The sequence below is a fragment of the Pristis pectinata genome, chromosome 6 (genome assembly GCF_009764475.1).
Source record: "Pristis pectinata isolate sPriPec2 chromosome 6, sPriPec2.1.pri, whole genome shotgun sequence".
In the NCBI taxonomy this organism is placed as follows: Eukaryota; Metazoa; Chordata; class Chondrichthyes; order Rhinopristiformes; family Pristidae; genus Pristis; species Pristis pectinata.
In genome coordinates, this window is record NC_067410.1 from 105,484,956 (window position 1) to 105,509,360 (window position 24,405).

Below are 24,405 nucleotides of genomic sequence, written 5' to 3' on the forward strand. Positions count from 1 at the left end.
CTCGCTGCCTTGATGAAGCAGCCAGCGTAATCAAAGACCCCTTGACATCCTCTCTTCTCCCCCCTCCCATCCGACAGAAGATACAAAAGCCTGAAAACATGTACCACTAGGCTCAAGGACAGCTTCTATCCTGCTGTTATAAGACTATTGAACAGACATCTTGTACAATAAGATGGACTCTTGACCTCACAATCTGCCTTGTCATAGTCTTGCACCTTATTGTCTGCCTGCACTGCACTTTCTCTGTAACTAAAACACCATATGCTGCATTCTGTTTGTACTACCTCAACGTACTAAAACTAATGTGATGAAATGATCTGTATGGATGGCATGCAAAACAGTTTTTCACTGTTCATGTGACAATAATAAACCAATTTACTAATTTATGCTAATTCATTTGGTGCATTAGCATTTGGTCTACATCTCTCTAAACATTTCCTATCCATGTACCTGTCCAAATATCTTTTAAATATCATAATTGCCTCTACCACTTCCTCTGGCAGCTCAATCCTTAAACTCACCACATTCTGTGAGTAGAAGTTTCCCCTCAGGTCCCCTTTAAATCTTTCCCCTCTCACATTAAACCTATGCCTTCTAGTTTTAGACTGCCCTAACCTGGGAAAAATTCTGTGACCGTTCTATGGTGCCATGGTAGTGTAGCGGTTAGCGTAACGCTATTACAGCGCCAGCGACCCAGGTTCAATTCCGTCACTGCCTGTAAGGAGTTTGGACGTTCTCCATGTGTCTGCTTGGGTTTCCTCTGGGTGCTCCGGTTTTCTCCCACATTCCAAAGATGTACGGGTTAGGAGCTGTGGGCATGCTATGTTGGCGTCGGAAGAGTGGCGACACTTGCGGGCTGCCCCCCAGCACATTCTCAGTAATGAAAAAAGATGCATTTCACTGTGTGTTTCGATGTACATGTGATTTATAAATAAATATATTATCTTATATTTTATCTCTGCCCCTCATGATTTTATATACCTCCATAAGGTCACCCCTCAGCCTCCTTCATTCCAGGGAAAACAGTCCCAGCCCATCCAGTTTCTCCTCAAGTCCTCCAGTCTAGGCAACAGCCTTGTGAATCTTTTCTGCACCCTCTTTAGCTTATGGTGTATAGTGTAATCATGTTGATACTGTATTAGATATAGTTTATAACTCCCCTGTTCTGGTTCAGAATGGTCCTGATGGATCTTTCATATCCACCAAGGAAAGACAGGCAAGGCTTTGAACTAATGGCCTGAATTTTCTGCTCAACAAACAGCAGATCCACTTGGAGCTGCCAGTTTCCAGCTTCATCATTGTGTGGAAGTTTGGGGCTCCTCAGTAAGGGTGGAAATCCAAACTTCATTGTGGTTCTGGACGCACTGGGGAAGAACAGTGGCAGGAAGAAGGGTATTCTTTATGCGAGGGGGTAATAGAGACCTTCTAAGAGTATAAACAGGCAGGAAAATGTCTGCGAGGAGCTAATTTGTTTATCTTTTAACATCTGGACATCTGTGCAAGACGTACATTTATTGCCCATCCCCGATTGCCGTTGAGATGGCGGTGGTTGGCTGGTTTCTTGAACTGCTGCAATTCGTTGAGTGAAGATGCTCCTAACATGCTGTTGGGAACAAGAGTTCCAGAGTTTGGAGCCTGTAATGATAAAGTTCAAGCGATAAACTTCCATGTTAGGATGGTGTGCAACTTGAGGAACCTGCAGGTGGTGGTGTTTCCAAGCACCTGATGCCCTTATCCTTTGATGTAAGGATTGCAGGTTTGGGAGGTGTTGCCCAAGTAGCCTAGGCAAGTGCAGTGTATTTTGTAGATGGCATGAACTGCAGCCACTGTGCACTGTTTGGTAGAGGGAATGAATACTTAGGGTGGTTGGTGGGGTGCCAGTCAAGTGGGCTGCTTTGTCCTGTATGATTGAGAACTTCTTGGGAGCTGGTGGATCTGCACTCATCCAGGTGGGCGAACAGTTTTCCATCACACTCCTGAAACGATGGAAAGGGGTGTCAGAAAGTGAGCAACCTGCTGCAAGATACCCAGCTTTGATCTGATCTTATAGCCACAGTGTATATACAGCTGATCCACCCTGGTTGTTGATGTTGAGCACTCAACGGTGGTTTTCCCTTTGAGAGTCTGGAGTAGGTTGTTGGACTCTCTCCTGTTGGAGATAGTCATTGACTGCCACCTTTGTGGCCAAGAATATTACATGAGTGCAGTCTATGAATGCTTGTACTTGGTATGTAAAGTCAGTTTGTAAATGTCCATTAATTTCCCAGCAATTAGGCTGAAAGTTTCCACTGAACTTGTGATGAGTTAACAGGACTCTAATCCAGTGAACCCATTCATCTGAATGGAAACAACCAAGTATATGCTAATTTCCCACTTGTTTTCATTGAGCTGATTTAACTGTACAGGTAGTTCTGCTGTAAAATGTGTTTCCATAATGTGAATTGATTATAAGGTGATTGATGGATTAGGTAATGTTATTTGCACTGCACAGGCTGCATTGGTTATAGTGCAGTCATGATCAGAAAGTCTGTGCTTTGAAGGTATCAACAGCTTGTTCTGCTGTGACGCGACTTTCTATAACCCAAGATTCTTAGGAACATAGCTATCACATTATGGCAGTACTATCTGTATTTTTTAAATCATTTTCTATTGATTCTAAAAATTGTAATTTTATAAAGATTTAAGAATGAATAAAATCTCTTATTTTTTGATAGCTTTGAAATTTCTCTGAACATTTCTGAATGACATAAACATTCAGAAACATTTATAATCTCGGACAACCTTGACAGCTGGTAAAATGGGGAATGGAGCTTAATTGGCGCTCGAAGCATCCTTGGAAGTGGTGCCTGCTAAGTTTGATCAGGAACATCTGACAGGTTGCCAGACCTTGCTCAACAGCTGGGACTCAGCCTCCCAGCAGAAGACTGCCACTAAGAATATACTTTGAAAGCATGTGCACAACGAGCTCCCGCAGGTTGCTGTTAAGTTCCAGTATGTTGTCTTATCTGAGTTAAGGGATCACTAACATTGCAGCACTCCTTCAGTATGGCATTGCGATGTGGTCATAGATCATATGCTCAAGTCTCTGTAGGTTTTGTGATTCAGAAACAACAGTATCAGCAACTGCACTGTGACTGATATAGGACAGTGAGTGCTGCTCTTACACAGCTCCATAGAATTAAGCTCAATCCCGACTTCTGCTGCTGTTCCCCTTGTAACCATAAGACTTTCCTCTAGGTGTTCCAGTTTCCTCCCACATCCCAAAGTATGTAGAATAGTTGAATCTTGACTGTAAATTGCCTCTAGTGACTGGCAGGAGTTTGGTCTGGGTGAATGGGGTTTGATAGATGTACGAGAGAGAATAGAGGTTATGGAGTCATAGAGTAATACAGCGCAGAAACAGTCCCTTCGGCCCAACTCGTCCATGCTGTCCAAGGTGCCCACCTAAGCTAGTCCCACTTGCCTGTGTCTGGCCCATATCTCTCTAAACCTTTCTGATCCAAGTGTCTTTTAAAACACTATGTGGAAATTAATGACGAAATAGGATTGATGAGAAGGCTGTGAAAGCTGGCATAGATACGATGGGCTGAATGGCCTCCCTTATGTAATAAAGAAATGTGAGAAATGGGAAGTTACTTGTCTTCACTAAGGTCCCTCACCATCCCTGACATGCCCTCTTCTCGTTACTACCATCAGGGGGAAGGTACAGGAGCCTGAAGACCCACACTCAATGATTCAGGAACAGCTTCTTCCCCTCCGCTATCAGATTTTTGAACAGTCCATGAACCCATGGACACTACCTCGTGATTCCGTTTTTTTGCACTACTTATTTATTTTTGTAATTTATGGTAATTTTATGTCTTTGCACCGTACTGCTGCCACAAAACAACAAATTTCATGTCCTCTAAGTCAGTGATAATAAATCTGATTCTGATTATTATTATAAAATATGTATTTCTCAAGTAAGGCAAAAGAGAAAGAAAATCAAAAAGTCACAGTTTAATATCATAATTAGAAAAATACATGAAGCCTTTTAAATTATCAATATATTAAGATTATGCAACAATAATCTGATATACATAACAATACATTTTTCAAACACTGGAAGCACTTCAGATAGAAGGCAGCAATTGGATGTGAAGCATCCTTCACCGATACATGAGCTACCATGGAGGTTAGTCAGTTTACTTCAGGCTGATGTGTTCCTCCAGTGACAGGTCCAGTCCGGTTAAGGTTATTTTGGGGGCTGATCTCTATTTGCTTTCCATATAGTTCCTCGGTATGTTTCATCCATGATTTGCATTCCATCTGGAGATAAGTTCATTTCTTTTACTTTCCAATATATTATAAGTAGAACTATTACAAATATGAACATATTGCTAGTAGAGCCACTGCCTCATAGTCCATCAACCCCAGTCCAATCCTACCCTCTGATGCTGTCTGTGTGGAGTTTGCATATTCTCCCTGTGACCACGTGGGTTTCCTCCAGGTGCTCCAGTTTCCTCCCACGTCCCACAGATGTGCAGGTCGGTAGGTTAATTGGTCACTGTAGGTTGCCCCGAGTGTGTAGGTGAGTGGTAGAATCTGGGGGGGGGGGAGTTGATGAGAAGGTGGGGAGAATAAAACATGGGATTAACGTAAAATTGGTGTAAGTGGATGGTGTAGGCTCGATGGGCTGCAGGGCCTGTTTCCATGCTGCTTCCCTTTCATACTCTCAACAACAAAGGAAGCCATTTTCTCCCATTGTTTATGCTGAGTCAAGGAACAGCTCCACAATTACCTCCCAATTACCTCCACTATTACTCATAAATTTACCTATATTTACTCCACTATATTTGCTCATGGAGCAATCCAATGCCTCCACTATTTTTCCTTATAACCTATGGTCCCCACATTCCCTTCAACTCTCATGTTCTACCATTCACCTACATACAATGAGCAATTTACAATGACCAATTAATCCACAAACCTACACTCTTTGGGATGCGGGAGGAAACTGGAACACCCAGACGAAACCTGTATGGTTACAGGGAGAATGTGCAAACTCCACAGGTCAGGGTTGAACCCTGGTCATTGAAGCTGTGATGTAAGCAGCTCTGTGCCACTGTGCTGCCGTACATGGATCTCATGGTCAAGAGCTTAGCTATTTGATCCAAATGGATCCTGCTGGTGACGGTACTTCATCTCCTACTTATTTATTCCAACACTATCCTACCCTTCCATTCCTTTCTGCCCACTGTTGTTACCTAAACACTTCCATGCCTTTGTCTGATGATGACAAACCTGAAGAAATCCTTTGACGTTAAAGGCAAGTTATGACAAAGCTATGAGAATAATCCAAAGTTACAGATTGATATGGAGTTAGTTACTTCCTGATGGAGGTGGTAGGAAGAAAACAGTGAAGAATTTAGCTTACAGTTACTCTTAAAAAAGAGCCATTGAAGTGCAGATTAGAGCCAGTTTATCATGAGATGTCATTCATTGTTGTACGTGTCCTGGAAACTTGGTTTGAGCATCCATCTTCAAAGCTTTTAGTTCTGTTCTTGATCCTTTGAGGCCATTGACTCATTCTTCCTTCTGACCTCTTTATTTTGATTGATTATCCTTGGCAGAGAATGTGTTGCCCACCAGCCAATGTGCACACGAAAAGCAAGGGCACAGCCAACTTTTGCATTTAAGGAAATGTTAACCCAGTAAAAGCTGACTTCAGTCTGATACACTTTCATAAGTTGACCTCTAAAGGTGTTGCCAGAGTAACAGATGTAACAATTAACTTTTAAGCAGAAATTATGCAGACATTGCTACACTAATGTTCTTATATTATTCTCCTGATTTTACATATTCAATATTTTGATTCAACTTTTATTCTGTCCTTCAATCAAGTTGATCTGAGTGATTTTGAGCTGTGAGCCTCCTCTTAGTCCTTAGAGCAATGGTAGAACTCTCAATTCCGGGTCAGAGTCATGGGGTCACATGAGAGTTTGGGGTGACCTTTCCCAGCTCCAAACCAAGGTCTTCTTAAGATTGAACCTGGCATTGAATATTTTACAGCAGAATCTCCTGGAGATTTTACCCCTGGAACATCTTTCAAAAGTCAACACATATCTACAAAGTGCTGGAATGTGAGGTATGAGGAAATTATTTCCATGGTCACATTTAAAAAAAAAGTTTTTAAGGGCACCTTGTCTCCTTTGTTTAAAGTCTTGCGCATGTACGCTTCACTGCCAGGTGACAGGTAAGAAAATAAGTCAGTGATGATGCATCCATATCCTTCTGAGCGAAATATTCTCAAAGTTTCTACTTTACAAATTGGTCTGTTGATATGGCTGGGAAACCAAGTCTTTGTCAGTTAAGCCAGTGGTAATCTCGCTGGTCAACTATTCTAACTGATGGATGTTGCAATGTCAGTGTTTTGCTCAACATTAATTAAGTTCTCTGTTTTGCTGGCCTCATCCTTCTCTCCCTTGGCTTCTGCACGGATCAAAGTCTGGCAAGAGCGTGGTGGTGCCAAGCTTGACATTTCCAACTCCCTGCTGCGCTGTATGAACGCCAAGCTGATGGTAACCATGCTACTGGAAGAGGTGTATATGGGATCGACCTCTTTCTTCTTCAGCCATGTTCTAATAAATGTTCTAAATCCTTGCCCCACAAAAATATAAAGCAGGGGATCGAAACAGCTGTTAGCAACTGCCAGGCACAAGGTAGCCACGACGGACTTGCGGAGGGTGTTTTCCAGATTGCAGTTGTCACGGTGATGGACACGGAAATGCAAATGCACTGTCCTCTGCACGTGATAGGGAAGGAAGCAGATGAAGAACACCAACAAGACCAATATGGTCATTGCCACATCCCTCTTGACTCGTTTTGACTTACAATCGAATCTCACCAAATGCCTTATCATCAGTAGGTAACACGTGAGAATGACTGAGAATGGGAGGAGGAATCCAACAACGAGAGCAAAATAGTTCATCTGCATAATGCGAGTCCAAGAGATCACGTTCACGGGCTCGAAACACTTGATCTTGCCATCGGATGGCTGACTTCCGTTTAAGAGGAAGGGAGCTGTAGTGACTAAGACGAACAACCAAACACTGATGCATGCTATTACACAACGGCGGAACGTAAATGTCCTTTGGTGCTTAATGTGGTGTACCAGAGACAGGTACCGGGAAACACTGAGGCAGGTCAGAAAGAAAATGCTGCAGTACATACTGACATAGAAAAAGTACCCAGAGATTCGACACAGTAAATCTCCAAATGGCCAATCACCTCCTTTCAGGTAATAGACGACACGCAAAGGTAAACTGAGACCAAAGAGGAGGTCAGCAATGGCAAGGTTCATGAGATAGACAGTGCTGGCATTCTTCCTCTTGGCAATGCGGCAGAATACAAAGAGAGCCCCGATGTTTGAGATCAGACCAATGACAAACACAAGGCTGTACACTGCAGAGTAGATCGTATATTTATCCTCGTTGTTGGGTGGGCAGTGAGGTCCCTGTGATGTGTTCACATGCGATGTGTTGGCAGAGCTTGCGAAATGTGTTGTGGTGGTCAGCATCTTCTGTATCTGTTGAAAATAGCAATAGATGTTGTGTTAGTTGTGTGCCCCTGAACCAACCAGTGGTGGTTTGGTGACGGATTCATGCATTCAAACTCCACCTCAGAGACAGGAGATGCCAAACTTGGCTGACATTCCAGTCTGCAGCCCCTTCTTTGGGAGGACGTATTAGACAGCGACCTCATCTGCCCCAGTAGCTGGGTATAAATGTTTCTGTAGTGCTACATTAAAAGAGGGCAGGAGGTTCCTCCTGGCCAACAGTTATAAAGCATAGAACATAGAAGAGTACAACACAGGAACAGGCCCTTCAGCCCACAATGTTGTGGCGAACCAATTAGACTAGTAATTAGAAGCCTAACTAAACTAGTACCTTCTGCCTACACAAGTCCATATCCCTTCATTCTCTGCACATCCATGTGCCTATCTAAGAGCCTCTTAGATGCCTCTATCATATTTGCCTCCACCACCATCCCTGGCAGTGCATTCCAGACACCCACCACTCTCTGTGTAAAAAACTTGCCCCACACATCTCCTTTGAACTTACTCCCTCTCATCTTAAATGCCTGCTCTCTGATATTAGACATTTCGACCCCGGGAAAAAAGATACCGGCTGTCTATTCTATCTATGCCTCTCATAATCTTATAAATTTCTCTCAGGTCTCCCTCAGTCTCCGCCGCTCCAGAGAAAACAACCCAAGTTTGTCCAACATCTCCTTACAGTTCATGCCCTCTAATCCAGGCAGCATCTGGTAAACCTCTTCTGCACCCTCTCCAATGTTTCCACATCCTTCCTATAATGGGGCGACCAGAATTGGATGCAATACTCCAGATGTGGTCTAACCAGAGTTTTATAAAGCAGCAACATAACTTCTTGACTCTTGAACTCAGTGCCTCAACTAATGAAGGCAAACATGCCATATGCCTTCTTTCCTCCCCTATCAACCTGTGCGGCTACTTTCAGGGAGCTATGGACTTTGACCCTAAGATCCCTCTGTACATCAACCCTGTTAGGGGTCCTGCTGTTAACTGTGTACTGTCCCTTTACATTCATTGTCCTAAAGAGCAGTACCTCACATTTGGCTGGATTAAGCTCCATCTGCCATTTATCTGCCCATATCTGCAACTGATCTCTATCCTGCTGTTTCCTTTGGCAATCTTCTACACTGTGCACAATGCCACCATTCGTTGTATTGTCTGCGAGCTTAATAATCCACCCATCCATGTTTTCATTTTAGTCACTTATGTATATTGCAAACAGCAGAGGCTTTAGTATGGATCCCTGTGGAACACCATGAGACACCACCATTATCTACCATTAAAACAGATTACCTGGTCCTTACCTCATTACTGCTCTTGCAACTCTCTCTATAATTTGTTTCTTGACATTATTGGACCCCAAAAATAATTCATAGGTTGGGAAAAAATAGCTGAAAACAAAAAAATTGTGCCTATTATATCCCTGTTAGAATGTTTCAGAAAAGTTCATCATAAAGTCTAACTCCTCCATAGAGCGTCAATGTGATTGATAAAGCTTACACATATAGCCTGTCTCTAACATCCCCCTCACCAAAGGACATTTATGACAATGTCACTGGGGGACTGGCCAGGCTTCCAAGCACTGAACCAATAACTTAATCTTTACACCACTCTGACCTCTTGACTCCCCACTCCCTTATAAAAGGAAACCACTTTACTCCATTTGCATAGGAACAAAGCTTTACAGACTTATGTCATTGACATAGTGTCTGCAAATTTTCCTCCCCCATGATATTTTCGGTTACACTGTCAAATATTTCGTGCCTTTAAATCTTTCTCTACTGCCTTGCTCCCCTCACCCTTCCACACATTCACGTTCCTATGCAAAAAATAACCAAATCACCCTCTGACTTTTGTTTAAGCCCTTGTCCTCACGCTTTTACACATTCAAGACTCTTTCCGGTTATTTTCTCATTCTCACGCTGATGTTAAAGAAAGGTTTGCATTTCTATGGCACCTCTTACTATCATAGACCAGACATCCCAAAACAATCTGCCACCAATTATGAGCAAACATCACATTCAAACATCATGCGCAGCAGTCAATCTTTACACAGTGAGCACCCACACAGCGAAAACATAAAAATCAGATTGTCTGTTCAGTGACATTAATTATGTATAAAAGAGCCACATGAACCTTCAAGGAGATGGCCATTCAACCCCTCAAGCCTGCTCCACCATTCAACTGAAACATGCCTCGTCCTCTTTCCTAGCCTTTCCCCATACCCTTCATCCTCCTACTGAAATCCATCCATCTCAGCCCAAAGCATACACAATGACAATATCCCCACAGCTCTCTGTGTTCTGAAGACTCACAGTCTCCTGAGAGAAGAAATCCTTAAGAGGATGCCCCGTTATATGGAGACCACCTCTGGTTCTAGACCCTCCGTTGTCTAGTCCCTTAAGAATTTTATATGTTTCAATAAGATTGTTTCTCTAAACTCCAATGAGTAGTGTCCCAATCTGCTTAATTTCTCCTCAAGAGGGTAACCCCACCATAAATGGGACCATAGAGTCAAAGTAATACAGCACAGAAATAGGCCCTTCGGCCCATCTTATCCATACCGATAAAGATGCCCATACCTCATCATCCAGGTGAACCTTCTCTGAACAATGTCCAATGAGGAAATATCAGTCTTTAATTAGGAAATTATTACATTGCTCTGGATATGGTCTCACTAGCAGAGCTGCAGTAAGACATCTATATTTTACCATAGAACCATAGAACCATAGAACCATACAGCACAAAACAGGCCCTTCAGCCCACCATGTTGTGCTGTCCATCAAACCACCCTCACACTATCTAACCCTTTCCTCCCGCATATCCCTCTATCTCACATTCCTCCATGTGCCTATCCAACAAACTCTTGAACCTGTCCAATGTATCTGCCTCCACCACCACCCCAGGCAGTGCATTCCATGCACCAACCACTCTCTGGGTGAAAAACCTCCCCCCGACATCTCCCCTGAACCTCTCACCCATAACCCTAAAGCCATGCCCTCTCGTCTTGAGCATTGGTGCCCTAAAAAGGAGGCGCTGGCTGTCTACTCTATCTATTCCTCTCAATATTTTATATACCTCTATCATGTCTCCTCTCATCCTCCTCCTTTCCAGTGAATAAAGCCCTAGCACCTTAAGCCTCTCCTCATATTCAATACTCTCTAATCCAGGCAGCATCCTGGTAAATCTCCTCTGCACCCTCTCCAATGCCTCCACATCCTTCCTATAATGCAGCGACCAAAACTGAACACAATACTCTAAGTGTGGTCTAACTAGAGTTTTCTAAAGCTGCATCATCACTTCGCGGCTCTTAAACTCAATCCCACGATTTATGAAAGTTAACATCCCATAGGCCTTCTTAACTGCTCTATCCACCTGTGAGGCAACTTTCAGTGAACTGTGAATCTGAACCCCCAGATCCCTCTGCTCCTCTACACTGCCAAGTACCTTGCCATTTACCTTGTACTCTGCCCTGGAGTTTGTCTTTCCAAAGTGTACCACCTCACACTTCTCCGGATTGAACTCCATCTGCCACTTGTCAGCCCAGCTCTGCATCCTATACTCATACTATAACTCTCTTGAAATAAGGACCAACATTCTGTTAGCCTTCCCCATTGCACTTGTGTGCGAGCTTTCCATGTTTTATGCTCAAGGACCCTGAAATTATTTATCGTGCAGCTATCCACAAATTTTTAGAACGTAAAACAGTACAGCACAGGAACGGGCCCTTCAGCCCACAATGTTGTGCTGAACTAATTAATTAGTAATCAAATGCCCAACTAAACTAATCCCTTCTGTCTATACAAGTCCATATCCCTCCATTCTCTGAACATTCAAGTGCCTATCTAAGAGCCTCTTAAACGCCTCTACCGTACCTGCCTCCAGCACCACCCCGGCAGCACATTCCAGGCACCCACAACTCTCTGTGTAAAAAACTTGCCCCGCACATCTCCTTTGAACTTACCCACTCTTTTATATTAAATGCCTGCTCTCTGGTATTAGATATTTCGACCCTGGGAAAAAGATACCAGCTGTCTACTCTATCTAAGCCTCTCATAATCTTAAAAAGCTCTATCAGGTCTCCCCTCAGCCTCCGCCACTCCAGAGAAAACAACACAATATGTCCAACCTCTCCTTATAACTCATGCCCTCTAATCCAGGCAACATCCTCTTAAACCTCTTCTGCACCCTCTCCAAAGCCTCAACATCCACCCAGTAATAGGGCGACCAGAATTGAAAGCAATACTCCAGATGCAGCCTAACTAGAGTTCTCCATTTAAATAATACTGTCCTTCTGTTCTTCTTTCTAAAATGAAGGATTTCACATTTTCCCACATTATATTCCATTTATCAACATTTTTGCGCACTCGCTCACCCTGTCAATAACTCTCTGTGAACTTTCTGTATCTTCCTCGCAACTTGTTTTCCTGCCTATTTTTCTGTTGTAAACAAATTTGTCTTCCGTACACTCATTTCCTTCCTCGAGATCATAAATATATATTGTAAATAGTTGCAGTCCCAGTACTAATCTCGATTGTGTTCCTATGGTCTCATGCTGCCAACCTCAAAATGACCCATTTTCCCTGCTTGTTGTTTCCTACCTGTTAGCCAATCCTTTATACATGCAATGATGTTACGTCCTTGTGAGTTAACCTCTTGTGATGCACCTTGCCCAATGCCTTCTGGTTGAGGGGTGACTATCCTCCAATCACTGGGGAAAATTCTTGTTTTTTATAGTAAAACAATATTTTAAAAGATAACAGATTACAGATGGATTCACTTAAATGTGCCGTCTCTGGTAATGTAGCACTCCTTAAGGACCATGCTGAATTTGAAAGGCTGGAGTTTGGATACATCTCTTAAGATTAGACATGAACCCTTAACCTTCTGTCTGGTGAAAACAGTATAAATGCTGACAAGGACGTTTCAAAGGTCTTGTTCAAAATCAAGTCAAAGTCACAAAGTCGTAGTTAGAGAGCAAGACAGCACGGATACAGTCCCTTTGGCCCAACCAGTCCATGCCCACCACGGTGCCCACCCAACTAGTCCCAATTTCCTGCGTTCAGCCTATATCCATAAAACCATAAGACCATAAGACAAAGGAGCAGAAGTCGGCCATTTGGTCCATCAAGTCTGCTCTGCCATTCTATCATGAGCTGAATCATTCTCCCATTTAGCCCCATTCCCCCACCTTCTCACCATAACCTTTGATGCCCTGGCTACTCAGATACCTATCAATCTCTGCCTTAAATACACCCAATGACTTTGTCTCCACAGCCGCCCTTGGCAATACATTCCACAGCTTCACCACTCTCTGGCTAAAGAAATTTCTCCGCATCTCTGTTCTGAATGGGTGCCCTTCCATCCTGAAGTCGTGCCCTCTTGTACTAGACTCCCCTACCATGGGAAACAACTTTGCCACTTCTACTCTGTCCAGGCCTTTTAACATTCGAAATGTTTCTATGAGGTCCCCCCCTCATTCTTCTGAACTCCAAGGAGTACAGCCCAAAAGCCGTCAAACGTCCCTCATATGTTAACCCTCTCATTCCTGGAAATCATTCTAGTGAATCTCCTCTGAACCCTCTCCAACATCAGCACATCCTTTCTTAAATAAGGAGCCCAAAACCCCAAATATCCCTCCAAGCCCCACTCCTCCATGTAACTCCTCCAAGTCAAAGTCGAGTTCACTGTTATACGCACAAGTACATGTATATACAGGTGCAATGAAAAACTTACTTGCAGCAGCATCACTGTCACATAGCACCATATAAACAGCATTCACAAGAGAAACATAAATTAAACATAAATTATATACAATTTTTTACAAAAAAGAACACAATTAGAACAAAAAAAAGTCTATTTTAATGCAAAGTGATCAAAGTCACCCTTGCGTTGCTAAACTGTAGTGATTAGGGTTGTTTTGACTGTTTCAAGAACCGAATGGTTGAAGGGAAGTAGCTGTTCTTGAACTTGGTGTTGTGGAACTTCAGGATTCTGTACCTCCTGCCCGATGGAAGTAGAAAATTTAGCCCCTGTAAGGCCCAGTTACATGCAGGGTTCTGTTTTACTGAATTCTGCAAGTGACATGGTTTCCAGGAATAGCTTAAACTGGTAAATTAAACTAGTTTATTATTGTCACATGTACCGAGGTACAGCGAAAAACTTTGTTTTGCAAGCCATCTATTTCATCACATCTGTACATTGAGTGAAAAGAATAACAGAATGCAGAATATTGTTTTACAATTACAGAGAAAGTGCAGTGCAGGTAGACAACAAGATGCAAGGCCATGACGAGGCAGATTGTGAGGTCAAGAATCCACCTTCTCTGTCTTGGGAAGAAAACTTACACTATCCTCCCTGTTGTGACTGAGTCTCATAGAATATAGAACAGTGCAGCACAGGAACAGGCCCTTCAGCCCACGATGTCTGTGTCAAACATGAAGCCAAAGTAAACTAAATCCCATCTGCCTGTACATGATACACACCTCTCCATTCCCTGCATATTCATATGTCTATCTAACAGCCTCTTAAACATTGCTATTGTATCTGATTCCATCACCACTTCTGGCAGGCCGTTCCAGGTACCCACCACTCTCTGGGTAGAAAACCTGCCCCACACATCTCCTTTAAACTTTCCCCTCTCATCTTAAATGTATGCCCTCTAGAATTTGACATTTCTACCCTGGGAAAAAGATTCTGATTGTCTACCCTATTGATACCTCTCATAGTTTTATTCACTTCTATCAAGTCTCCCCTCAGCGTCCGACGCTCCAGAGAAAACAACCCAAGTTTGCCAAAACTCTCCTTGTATCTTATAACCTCTAATCCAGGCAGCATCCTGGTAAACCTCTTCTCTACCTTTTCCAAAACCTCCACATCCTTCCTGCAGTGGGGAGACCAGGACTGCACACAGTTGATTTCCATTTTTCTATATCTTTTTACGTCATAGGAGACCATTTAGTCCATTGAGCATATTCTCATTCTCAGAGCAGATTTATTCCCACAGCAACACACACAAAATGCTAGAGGAACTCAGCAGGTCAGGCAGCATCTATGGAGGGAAATAAACAGTTGATGCTTTGGATCGAGACCCTTCATCAGAACTCATGAATGGTCTCGACCCGAAACGGCGACTGTTTATTTCCCTCCATAGATGCTGCCTGACCCGTTGAGTTCCTCCAGCATTTTGTGTGTGTTGCTATAGATTCCAACATCTGCAGAATCTTTTGTGCCTCAGATTTAGCCCCACGTTTGTTTTTCCTGTAACCTATTCTTTCCCACATCCCCATTAACTCCCCCCAACTTTTGTTCCATCTACCTACGCTACTGGTAATTTACAGTAACCAATTAACTTAGAAACCAGAGCACCTGGTGTAAACCCACACAGTCGCAAGGAGAACCTGCAAATTTTGAGGAATTGTCATTACTGCAGAGAAAAGAGAACACATAGATTAGGACCCAGGCTTGAGGGGTAAGAAAGTACAGAGATAAGCAGAGAAACCACCAACCAAAGGGCAAAACAGTCTGGGTCTCTGACCTACCCAGATGCTGTACTTGTGGTGGGTTTATACCAAGACATGGTGAAGTTTTCCCTTGGCAAAATGAGTTTGGAGCAAGCCATTAATTTACTGTAGCAGGTCGGGCAGCATCCATGGAGGGAAATGAACAGTTGACGTTTCAGGCCGAGATCCTTCATTAGGACTGGAAAGGAAGAGGGCAGAAGCCAGAATAATAAGGGGGAGGGGGAGGGGAGGGGGAGGAGCACACACAGGCAGGTGATAGGTGAGTTCAGGTGATAGGTGAGTCCAGGTGAGAGGGGGAAGGTAGGTGGGTGGGGGAGGGGGAGAAGATGTAATAAGCTGATAGGTGATCGGTAGAAGAGGCAAAGGGCTGAAGAAGAAGGAATCCGGTAGGAGAGGGCAGTGGACCGTGGAATAAAGGATGGGGGAGGGGAGGAGAGGAGATGGGCAGGTCATCAAGGTGGGGGAAGGGAGCCATAGAACTTTGGCCCATGATGCTGTGCTGACATTTTATCCTGCTCTAAGATCGATCTAACCCTTCCCTCCCACATAGCCCTCCACTTTTCTATCATTCATGTGTCTATTTAAGAGTCTCTTAAAGGTCCCTAATGTATCTGCCCCCACAACCTCTGCCGGCAGTGTGTTCCATGCACCCACCACTCTCTGTGTAAAAAGCTTGCCTCTGACATCCCCCTTATACCTTCCTCCAATCACCTTAAAATTATGCCCCATTGTGTTAGCCATTTTTACACTGGGAAAAAGTCTCTGACTGTCCACTCGATCTATGCCTCTTATCATCTTGTACACCTCTATCAAGTCATCTCTCATCCTCCTTCTCTCCAAAGAGAAAAGCCCTAACATGCTCAACCTATCCTCATAAGACATGCTCTCCAATCCAGGCAGCATTTATGTTGGATATTTATAAAACACTAGTTAAGCCAAAAGATGGGGTCTACTTCCAATTCCGGTTACCATAGAGACAGTGAGCTCCATGTACCACGCAAGAAGGTGAAGGTCTTTGAGAAGATGCGGGACAAGGTGTGAAAGGAGCTGCTGGAGTTTTTCTTTCCGCAACCAAAGAGATTGAGAGGAGAGGTGACAGAGGTTGACAAGGTCATGATGGGTTGAGAGACGAGAAGTGGAGGGAAGCTCTTCCCATTAGCTGATCATTCAAGGAATAGGGACACAGGGTTCAAAGAGATGATCAAAAGGCACAGAAGGTCCATAAGGAAAAGTTTCTGTATGCAGTTGATAGTGTAGAGCTCACTGCCTGTCAATATAGATAAACAGGGCCTAGCTCAGGTTTCAAGATACAATTGGATCAACACTCAAAGAGAAAGAACTTTTCAGGCAAGGAAAGAGCAGGATGGAATTGTTTAATTTGCTGTGCTATGATTCCATGAATTACTCTTGAAGAGCAGTTACCACAACAAGACGTCAGAGCCGCGAGGTAATGTTGCAGCTCTGTAGAACTCTGGTTAGACCACACTTGGAGTATTGTGTTCAGTTCTGGTCGCCTCATTATAGAAAGGATGTGGAAGCTTTAGAGATGGTGCAGAGGAGATTTACCAGGATGCTGCCTGGATTGGATAGCATGTCTTATGAGGATAGGTTGAGTGAGCTAGGGCTTTTCTCTTTGGAGAGAAGGAGGATGAGAGGTGACCTGATAGAGGTGTACAAGATGATACGAGGCATAGATCGAGTGGACAGTCAGAGACTTTTTCCCAGGGCAAAAATACCTAACATGAGGGGGCATAATATTAAGGTGATTAGAGGAAAGTATAAGGGGGATGTCGGGGTAAATTTTTTACACAGGGAGTGGTGGGTGCCTGCAGAGGTTGTGGGGGCAGATACATTCGGGACATTTAAGAGACTCTTAGATAGCCACATGAATGATAGAGAAATGGAGGGTTATGCAGGAGGGAAGGGTTAGATAGATCTTAGAGCAGGATAAAATGTCAGCAGAACATTGTGGGCTGAAAAGCCTGCACCGTGTTGTAGTGTTCTGTGTTCTATGAAAGACAACTGATGGTTAGATTGTCATTTTAAAATATCCGTAGTGGACTTGTAACATCTCTGTGGCCCTGGGTCATGTGCTGCTATGTTTGCAGCCTAACTGATGAGCAAATCCGGTTCAAGTTACTTAGTGCGCTGGATCTAATGTTTGAATGGTATCAGGGCTTCAGAGATGGGAATGTATTTCAGCTGGCGTGAAAAGTTAGTGTGCACTGCATGTTAGTGTACCTGTAGTGTAGGGACCAACTCTGGGAGCTCCAACACCAAAGCTGGGTTATGTGAGTGTGGGAAATGTACCTACAGTGGCAATGACAGTCACTCAGCGCCAGTGTAGATCAGCAAGGTAATTCAATTGTAAATGACAAGGGCACATAGTTTCTGTATGCAGAGCCAAGCAGAATATAACAAGGAGGCACATGATATTGTATTCTGGAGCAAAGGATAAAGGAACTCAGTGGGTTAGTGGGACAAAGCGATGGTTGACATTTCAGCTTGAGACCCTGCATCAGTACTCGTCCTTGGAGTACAACAAGCCAAAGTTACGACAGTCCCGAGAGAAGAGCAACTACAGTAGAAAACTGAAGAGTGGATGTTTACGCAACACTGATGTAGATTAGCAATCTGAGTAGCACATTCCCTATGACCAGTGTTAATATAAAAAGCACAGCCATTTAAAATTCAGACAAACAATCAAGACATTGATGTGAATATTCACACAGATGCTGACTGCTTCATTATGGCAAGAGACATGTACAACCAGAAGTTTATTCCAGTGTTATTAGCACATTGCAGTTGAGAATATAGTTTATTGAGACACAGAACATTAGGACGAAATGTATTGCATGGTCCTCCAATATAGGAAAATCAAGGCTGCCAATTATAGTGGTTAATTTTGTGAACAGACAGATTCTGTGAGGGAGAAGTTGGCTGATATTGAGGATGAGTGTCTTGGGCATGTTTAAGAACATAAGAACATAAGAAGCAGGAGCAGGAGGAGGCCATCTGGCCTGTCCAGCCAGCTCCACATATCAAGAAGATCATGGCTGATCTGGTCGTGGACTCAGCTTCACGTACCTGCCTTTTCCCCGTAACCCTTAATTCCCATACTAGGCAAAAATCTATCTAACTGTGTCTTAAATATATTTAATGAGGTAGCCTCTACTGCTTCGCTGGGTAAAGAATTCCACAGATTCACTACTTTCTGGGAAAAGCAGTTCCTCCTCATCTCTGTCCTAAACCTACTCTCCCACCCCCCCCCCCCCGAATCTTGAGGCTATGTCCCCTAGTCTAGTCTCACCTACCAGTGGAAACAACTTTCCTGCCTCGATCTTATCTATCCCTTTCATAATTCTACATGTTTCTATCAGATCCCCTCTCATTCTTCTGAATTCCAGAGAATATAGTCCCAGGTGACTCAAATCTCTCCTCAAAAGCTCCTCAAGAAGCTTCTTGAACAAAACAAATATACCTTCAAGGATTCATGCCCAAGCAGTAAAGAGCAACAAGCACACATGTGTATTAAATCAAATGCAAAACTGCTTTATGGTAAACCAAGACAAGAACCACATGGTTCGAAGGCTCAGCTAGAAGAAGAGTTGAATAAATTGGAGCAACATGGATTATTGGTGAAAGTGTAACGGAGTGATTGAGCAACACCCAAACAGGTAACCTAAGGCTGAGAAGAACTAGAAAATGACTCTGATTTTTATAAATGACTTGGATGAGGATATGGAAGGATGGGTTGGTAAGTTTATTGAAGACATGAAGGTTGGTGGTGTTGTGGATAGTGTAGAAGGTTGCTGTAGATTACAACAGGACAATGATAGGATGCAGAGCTGGGCTGAGAAGTGGCAGATGGAGTACAACCTGGGAAAGTGTGAAGTGATACACTTTGGAAGATCAAATTTGAAAGCAGAATACAAGATTAATGGCAGGACTCTTAGCAGTGTGGAGGATCAGAGGGATCTTGGGGTCCACGTCCATAGACTCCTCAAGGTTGCCGCGCAGGTTGATAGGGTTGCTAAGAAAGTGTATGGAGTGTTGGCCTTCATTAGTCGGGGTATTGAGTTCAAGAGCCGTGAGGTGATGTTGCAGCTCTCTAGAAATCTGGTTAGACCACACTTGGAGTATTGTGTTCAGTTCCGGTCGCCTCATTATAGGAAGGATGTGGAAGCTTTAGAGATGGTGCAACGGAGATTTACCAGGATGCTGCCTGGATTGGAGAGCATGTCTTATGAGGATAGGTTGAGTGAGCTAGGGCTTTTCTCTTTGGAGAGAAGGAGCATGAGAGGTGACTTGATAGAGGTGTACAAGATGATAAGAGGCATAGATCGAGTGGACAGTCAGAGACTTTTTCCAGGGCGACAATGGCTAACACGAGGGGGCATAATTTTAAGGTGAGTGGAGGAACGTAAAAGGGGGATGTCAGGGGTAAGTTTTTTTTACACAGAGAATGGTGGGTGCATGGAATGCACTGCTTGCAGAGGTTGTGGGGGCAGATACATTACAGACATCTAAGAGACTCTTAGATAGACATATGAATGATAGAAAAATGGAGGGCTATGTGGGAGGGAAGGGTTAGATAGATCTTAGAGCAGGATAAAATGTCGGCACAACATTGTGGGCTGAAGGCCTGTACTGTGTTGTAGTGTTCTATGTTCTGAAAGGTAGAACTGATGACTTCGGTAAGTTAGATCGGTCTCCTGCTATCCCTGGATATATGTAGATGAGGAAAACTAATACAACTTAACAATTACCACCTACAAAGGGTTGTGCTGGTATACTAACCTGTGGTATGGGTAAAACAATCACTAAGTATATTCCGGGCAATTGCGGATAAGATTTGCAGGAAGTCCAGTGTTGTTTGTGTGATCAGACGGATGTTCTAATTGCAACAGAGAACGAAAACCTTTGCATACTAGAGGAAGTGTTCAGCAGAATTCATCAATATAATGCCAAGGTTAAAAGAAGCAAATGTGTCATCTTGAGGAAGGGACCATTTTATCAAGGTCTGAGAATAAATGAAAACCTCCAAGCAACTGAAGAGAAAATTGAGGGCTTCCTCAGAGCCAAAAAAAACTGCAAGCATTCCCGAGCTCCAGTCATTTCCAGGGGTGATCCAGTACCACGTCGAATTTCTTTCTAACAATGTCACTGCATTGACTCCACTTTGTTAATTATTCAAGAAAGATTAACTTTGGCAGTGGGGAAAAGATTAACAAACACACCCGTCCTGTGCAATAAAAAGAACCAGGCACTGACTATCTCCAACACAGGGACAACAAGCTGCTAAACCTTACTTGAGATACCTTCAGCTCTGGAGCCGGGGTGGTGATTACCCACATTATGGACAATAGCCTTGATTACATGTCACGTTCATGACTAAAAGAGAGAAAAATTACACTCAGATAAAGAACGAGATGTGGCGATCATTGTCAGAGTTACAAGGTTTCACCAGTTCTTGCTGGGAAGACCAACCATAAAGGTCTGTTGGTCCCTTTGGGTTACTGAAAGTGCTGAGGAAAGTCTGCTGTCTCCATGATGGTGTCATCCTTCCCAGCCACCTGTCATTTCTCTGGCCGGGAGGAGTCGGTGCATCATGTCTATATGGAGTATGAGATGTTGCAGGCTCTATTTGAGTATCTGAAGGGGCTGCTCCTCAAGTTTTGGCTGCACTTCAGCCCCTCGCTCCTGATCTTTGGTCACCTGGTGTGGGGGGGGAGGTGGGGGGGGTGTGTCAGTCAGGGTATCCCTTGGTTGGTTTTTCCTTGGGCCTGGCCAAGCTGGCCATTCATGGGTTGAGGGTTCTGCCCGATGGGTACAATGAGGGATTTCCAGGACCAGTGGGCGCCACAGAGGCTTGAGCGCGTTCTGGATAGAGATGACTGTGTTATCATTTGAAACTATAAATAGTGTGAATCCGGGAGCACTATAGTATTGTAAGAATATGATGCTGTAATCACTGAATAAACCTCCTTTGGAAAAGGCAAATAAATGATGGAGACATCAAGGATGAAGAGATGGGCCACCCTCCTGCCTCAATACGCAACTGAGTTCAGAACATCCAAAGACTGCAATGGGTACCTTGTTGAGACCACCTTAAAAGAGGCCAGAAAAAAACAGAGTAAACAAAATTTCTGGTCCATGGACAGCAGAAGGTAATTTCTGCATCAGGCCAGCAGAAATAGCCAAGGCATTGCAAAAGGACAAGTGTGGAGACCTGTGACCTAGTTAAGTTGTGAACAAGTCAAGTTCGTTTATGTTTCTGAATTAGAAAAACACAGGAAGTAATGTAGTATATGCAAATATGTACAATGTTATTTACACATACATCACTTGTGTATTACTGTTTACATGGGCAGTCTGTGTCAGACCTTTGAATAAAGTAGACACACGTTGCTTGAGCACCTTGTGGATCAGTCTATACACTCTGGAATGAATGTTGTTAGAGGTAAGGAACTCATTGAGTACACATACCTTACATTGACCATTCACTAAAATGGCTGGGCAAAGTCACTCAGATGACGGGCCGTAAATACTAGCCTTGCCAGTGTCACCCGCATCCTGTGAATGAGTTTTACATAAACTTTCAGTCTCAGAGGCAAGAGCAGGGTGGCACAGTTCATATAGAGCGTTGTTAATGTATGTGGAGAGCCCAATACAATTGCAACACTCCTGGAGCTGCTCTTCCTGTTTCTTAAACATTTTTCACCAGGACCTTGAGATTGTGAAACCTCTTTCATTCAGACATTCCTTCAAACCAGAGTCAAACGTTTGCGTCATCTAACCTTGAATCTCTTCTACTCTCCCCTACTTTTTTTAATTTCTGCTGCTTCTCTTCTTAAGCACTATCTCAGGGTTGAGGATGATTTACTTTCCTATATTAAGAGTGAAAGATGCATGAGTGTGGATTTTTAAACTTGCTGTAGCTGTTGTGTACCTGCTATACACAGGGACTTGCTGGAGCGAGCTCTTGTTCCAATGGCAAGGAAGTCCAGGTCATTTGGCGACTGGACTTATTTATTGTAGGTTGTAGGTTTTGGCCCACTTTACCTGGCATAAAATTTGAAGTAATCTTAACAATTTCATCTAACATTGGCAGATCCTGCGTCAGATTGGGACTGATATAAAGCAAAGGCTCATTCCTTGTTTAAGGATTTCTTTTGTTCATCTTCAATGGATTAATTAATCCATTGAAAACAACTTGGCCACAATATCTGAACACTTGTATCATGAGATAGATGCGTACGTTTCTGTTATCAGACTGATATAAAGCAAAGGCTCATTCCTTGTTTAAGGATTTCTTTTGTTCATCTTCAATGGATTAATTAATCCATTGAAAACAACCTGGCCACAATATCTGAACACTTGTATCATGAGATAGATGCGTACGTTTCTGTTATCACAATTCAAGTCACTTTCTGGTGGGACAAAATCTGACAAAATATAGGTTTCTGAAACATTCAAAAAAGATAAGCAACATTACATTTCAAAAAGAAAAATGAGCCTTGCCTGAGCTTTATCACAAAAAAGCTCTTTGAAGTGCTGTTAGGGGCAGTTACCGGAGTTCATGGGCTTCAGATAATTAGCGCCGGATTAAGATTGGAGGGTATTTTTTTAATGCACTTAGTTATGGCGATGAGAAAGAGTGGTTGAAGCAGATTCACAAGTAACTTTCAAATGGAATTGGATTAAATGCTTGAAAAGGAAGAGATTGCAGGGTTGTGGAGAAAGAGCAGAGGAGTAGGATGAATGCACACTCGAAGAGAAGGCATTGGTATGATGGGCTGAAGGGCTCCATTCAGTGCTGTAAAATTTAATGATCCCCAGTAGCACAAGTTTCCAGCAATCATTAAAACAAATGAATCAATAATCTCGAGCAACAGTGCACCCTTCCAAGTTCAAACAAGCAGGCTAATTAGTATCGAGTTACGTTCAGCAGATTATAAAGCTGGAACTCACATTTCAGGTGGCCTCCGTGTGAATAGATTTGTTGGACAGCTGCTGGCTGTTGTGTGTTCTGCTCGAAACCAATTACAGCTGCACTTCCACCTCTGAGCACTTCTGTGCTGCTATTTATCTGAGTAATAGCAATGTGGTCGACTGCGCAGTCCCCACCCACACAGCATTCACACACAGCAACCGTTTCTAGGGTATACCATACCCACATATGGTGCAGAGAAATAAGGGAAACAGTGAATTGTGAAAGATGCACAACACATTCCAACACATGGAATTACTCTCACAACCATGCTCTAACAACGATACTGAAAGACACACATAACACACACACAGACACACACACACACAGACACACATACAGATATGCACACAGACATGTAGACACAGACACACACACACACACATACAAATACAGACACACACACAGATATTCACACAGACATGTAGACACACAGACACAGACACACACAGACACAGACACACACACACACAGACACACACACAAACACAGACACACATACAGATATGCACACAGACATGTAGACACAGACACACACACACACATACAAATACAGACACACACACAGATATTCACACAGACATGTAGACACACAGACACAGACACACACAGACACACACACACAGATAAACACACACACACACACAGACACACACACACACTCTTACAACCATGCTCATAGTAATGTATACTCACATGGACACACACTTACACACACACAAATACAAACACACGCTCACACTTACAGTTACAACCATAATCACTTCAATGCATTGATCACATGAACTTACAGACACACACACACACACTTACACACACACACAGGCACACACACATACACGCACACAGTCATGCAGACTTACAAATATGCTCTCATTGATGCACAGACTTGCATGGACGTGCACGCACACACACACACACACACACACACACACACACTCACACACACACACTAACACCCACAGTTACAACCATGATTATGTAAATGCATAGATTACATGAACTCACTGAGACACACAGACACACACACACACACACACACACACACACACACACACACACACACACACACACACAGAGTCATGCAGACTTATAACCATGCTCACATTAATGCATAGACTCCAATGGACACACAGACTCAAACACATGCAGGCACACACACATATACAAAATCACATACAAACAAACGTGCACATACACACATAACAAGAGACATGAATACACAAATAAGTTAACAGAACAATCATATAAATATGCACAGGGGCTTTCTCTCATACACATACACCTGTACACCA

At 43.3% G+C, this 24,405-nt stretch overlaps 1 protein-coding gene across 2 annotated transcripts; it reads right to left on the reverse strand.

The window, feature by feature from the left end:
* Positions 1-3,979: 3,979 nt before the first annotated feature.
* LOC127571371 (cysteinyl leukotriene receptor 1-like) lies at positions 3,980-23,249 on the reverse strand. 2 transcript variants are annotated; one of them, XM_052017686.1, is made up of 3 exons: positions 23,092-23,128; positions 8,899-8,985; positions 3,986-7,567 (listed from the first exon to the last, which is right to left on the reverse strand). In XM_052017686.1, the coding sequence occupies exon 3, from the start codon at positions 7,556-7,558 to the stop codon at positions 6,383-6,385; it is 1,176 nt and encodes a 391-aa protein (XP_051873646.1). In that variant the 5' UTR covers positions 7,559-7,567; positions 8,899-8,985; positions 23,092-23,128; the 3' UTR covers positions 3,986-6,382. The 2 variants fall into 2 exon arrangements, with proteins under 2 accessions (XP_051873645.1, XP_051873646.1); XM_052017685.1 differs by lacking the exon at positions 8,899-8,985 and having other exon boundaries at positions 3,980-7,567; positions 23,092-23,249.
* Positions 23,250-24,405: the final 1,156 nt, after the last annotated feature.

What these genes read in the sequence shown, in the direction of transcription:
- LOC127571371 (XM_052017685.1), bottom strand. Translation starts at nt 7,558, where the DNA reads ATGCTGACCACCACAACACATTTCGCAAGCTCTGCCAACACATCGCAT.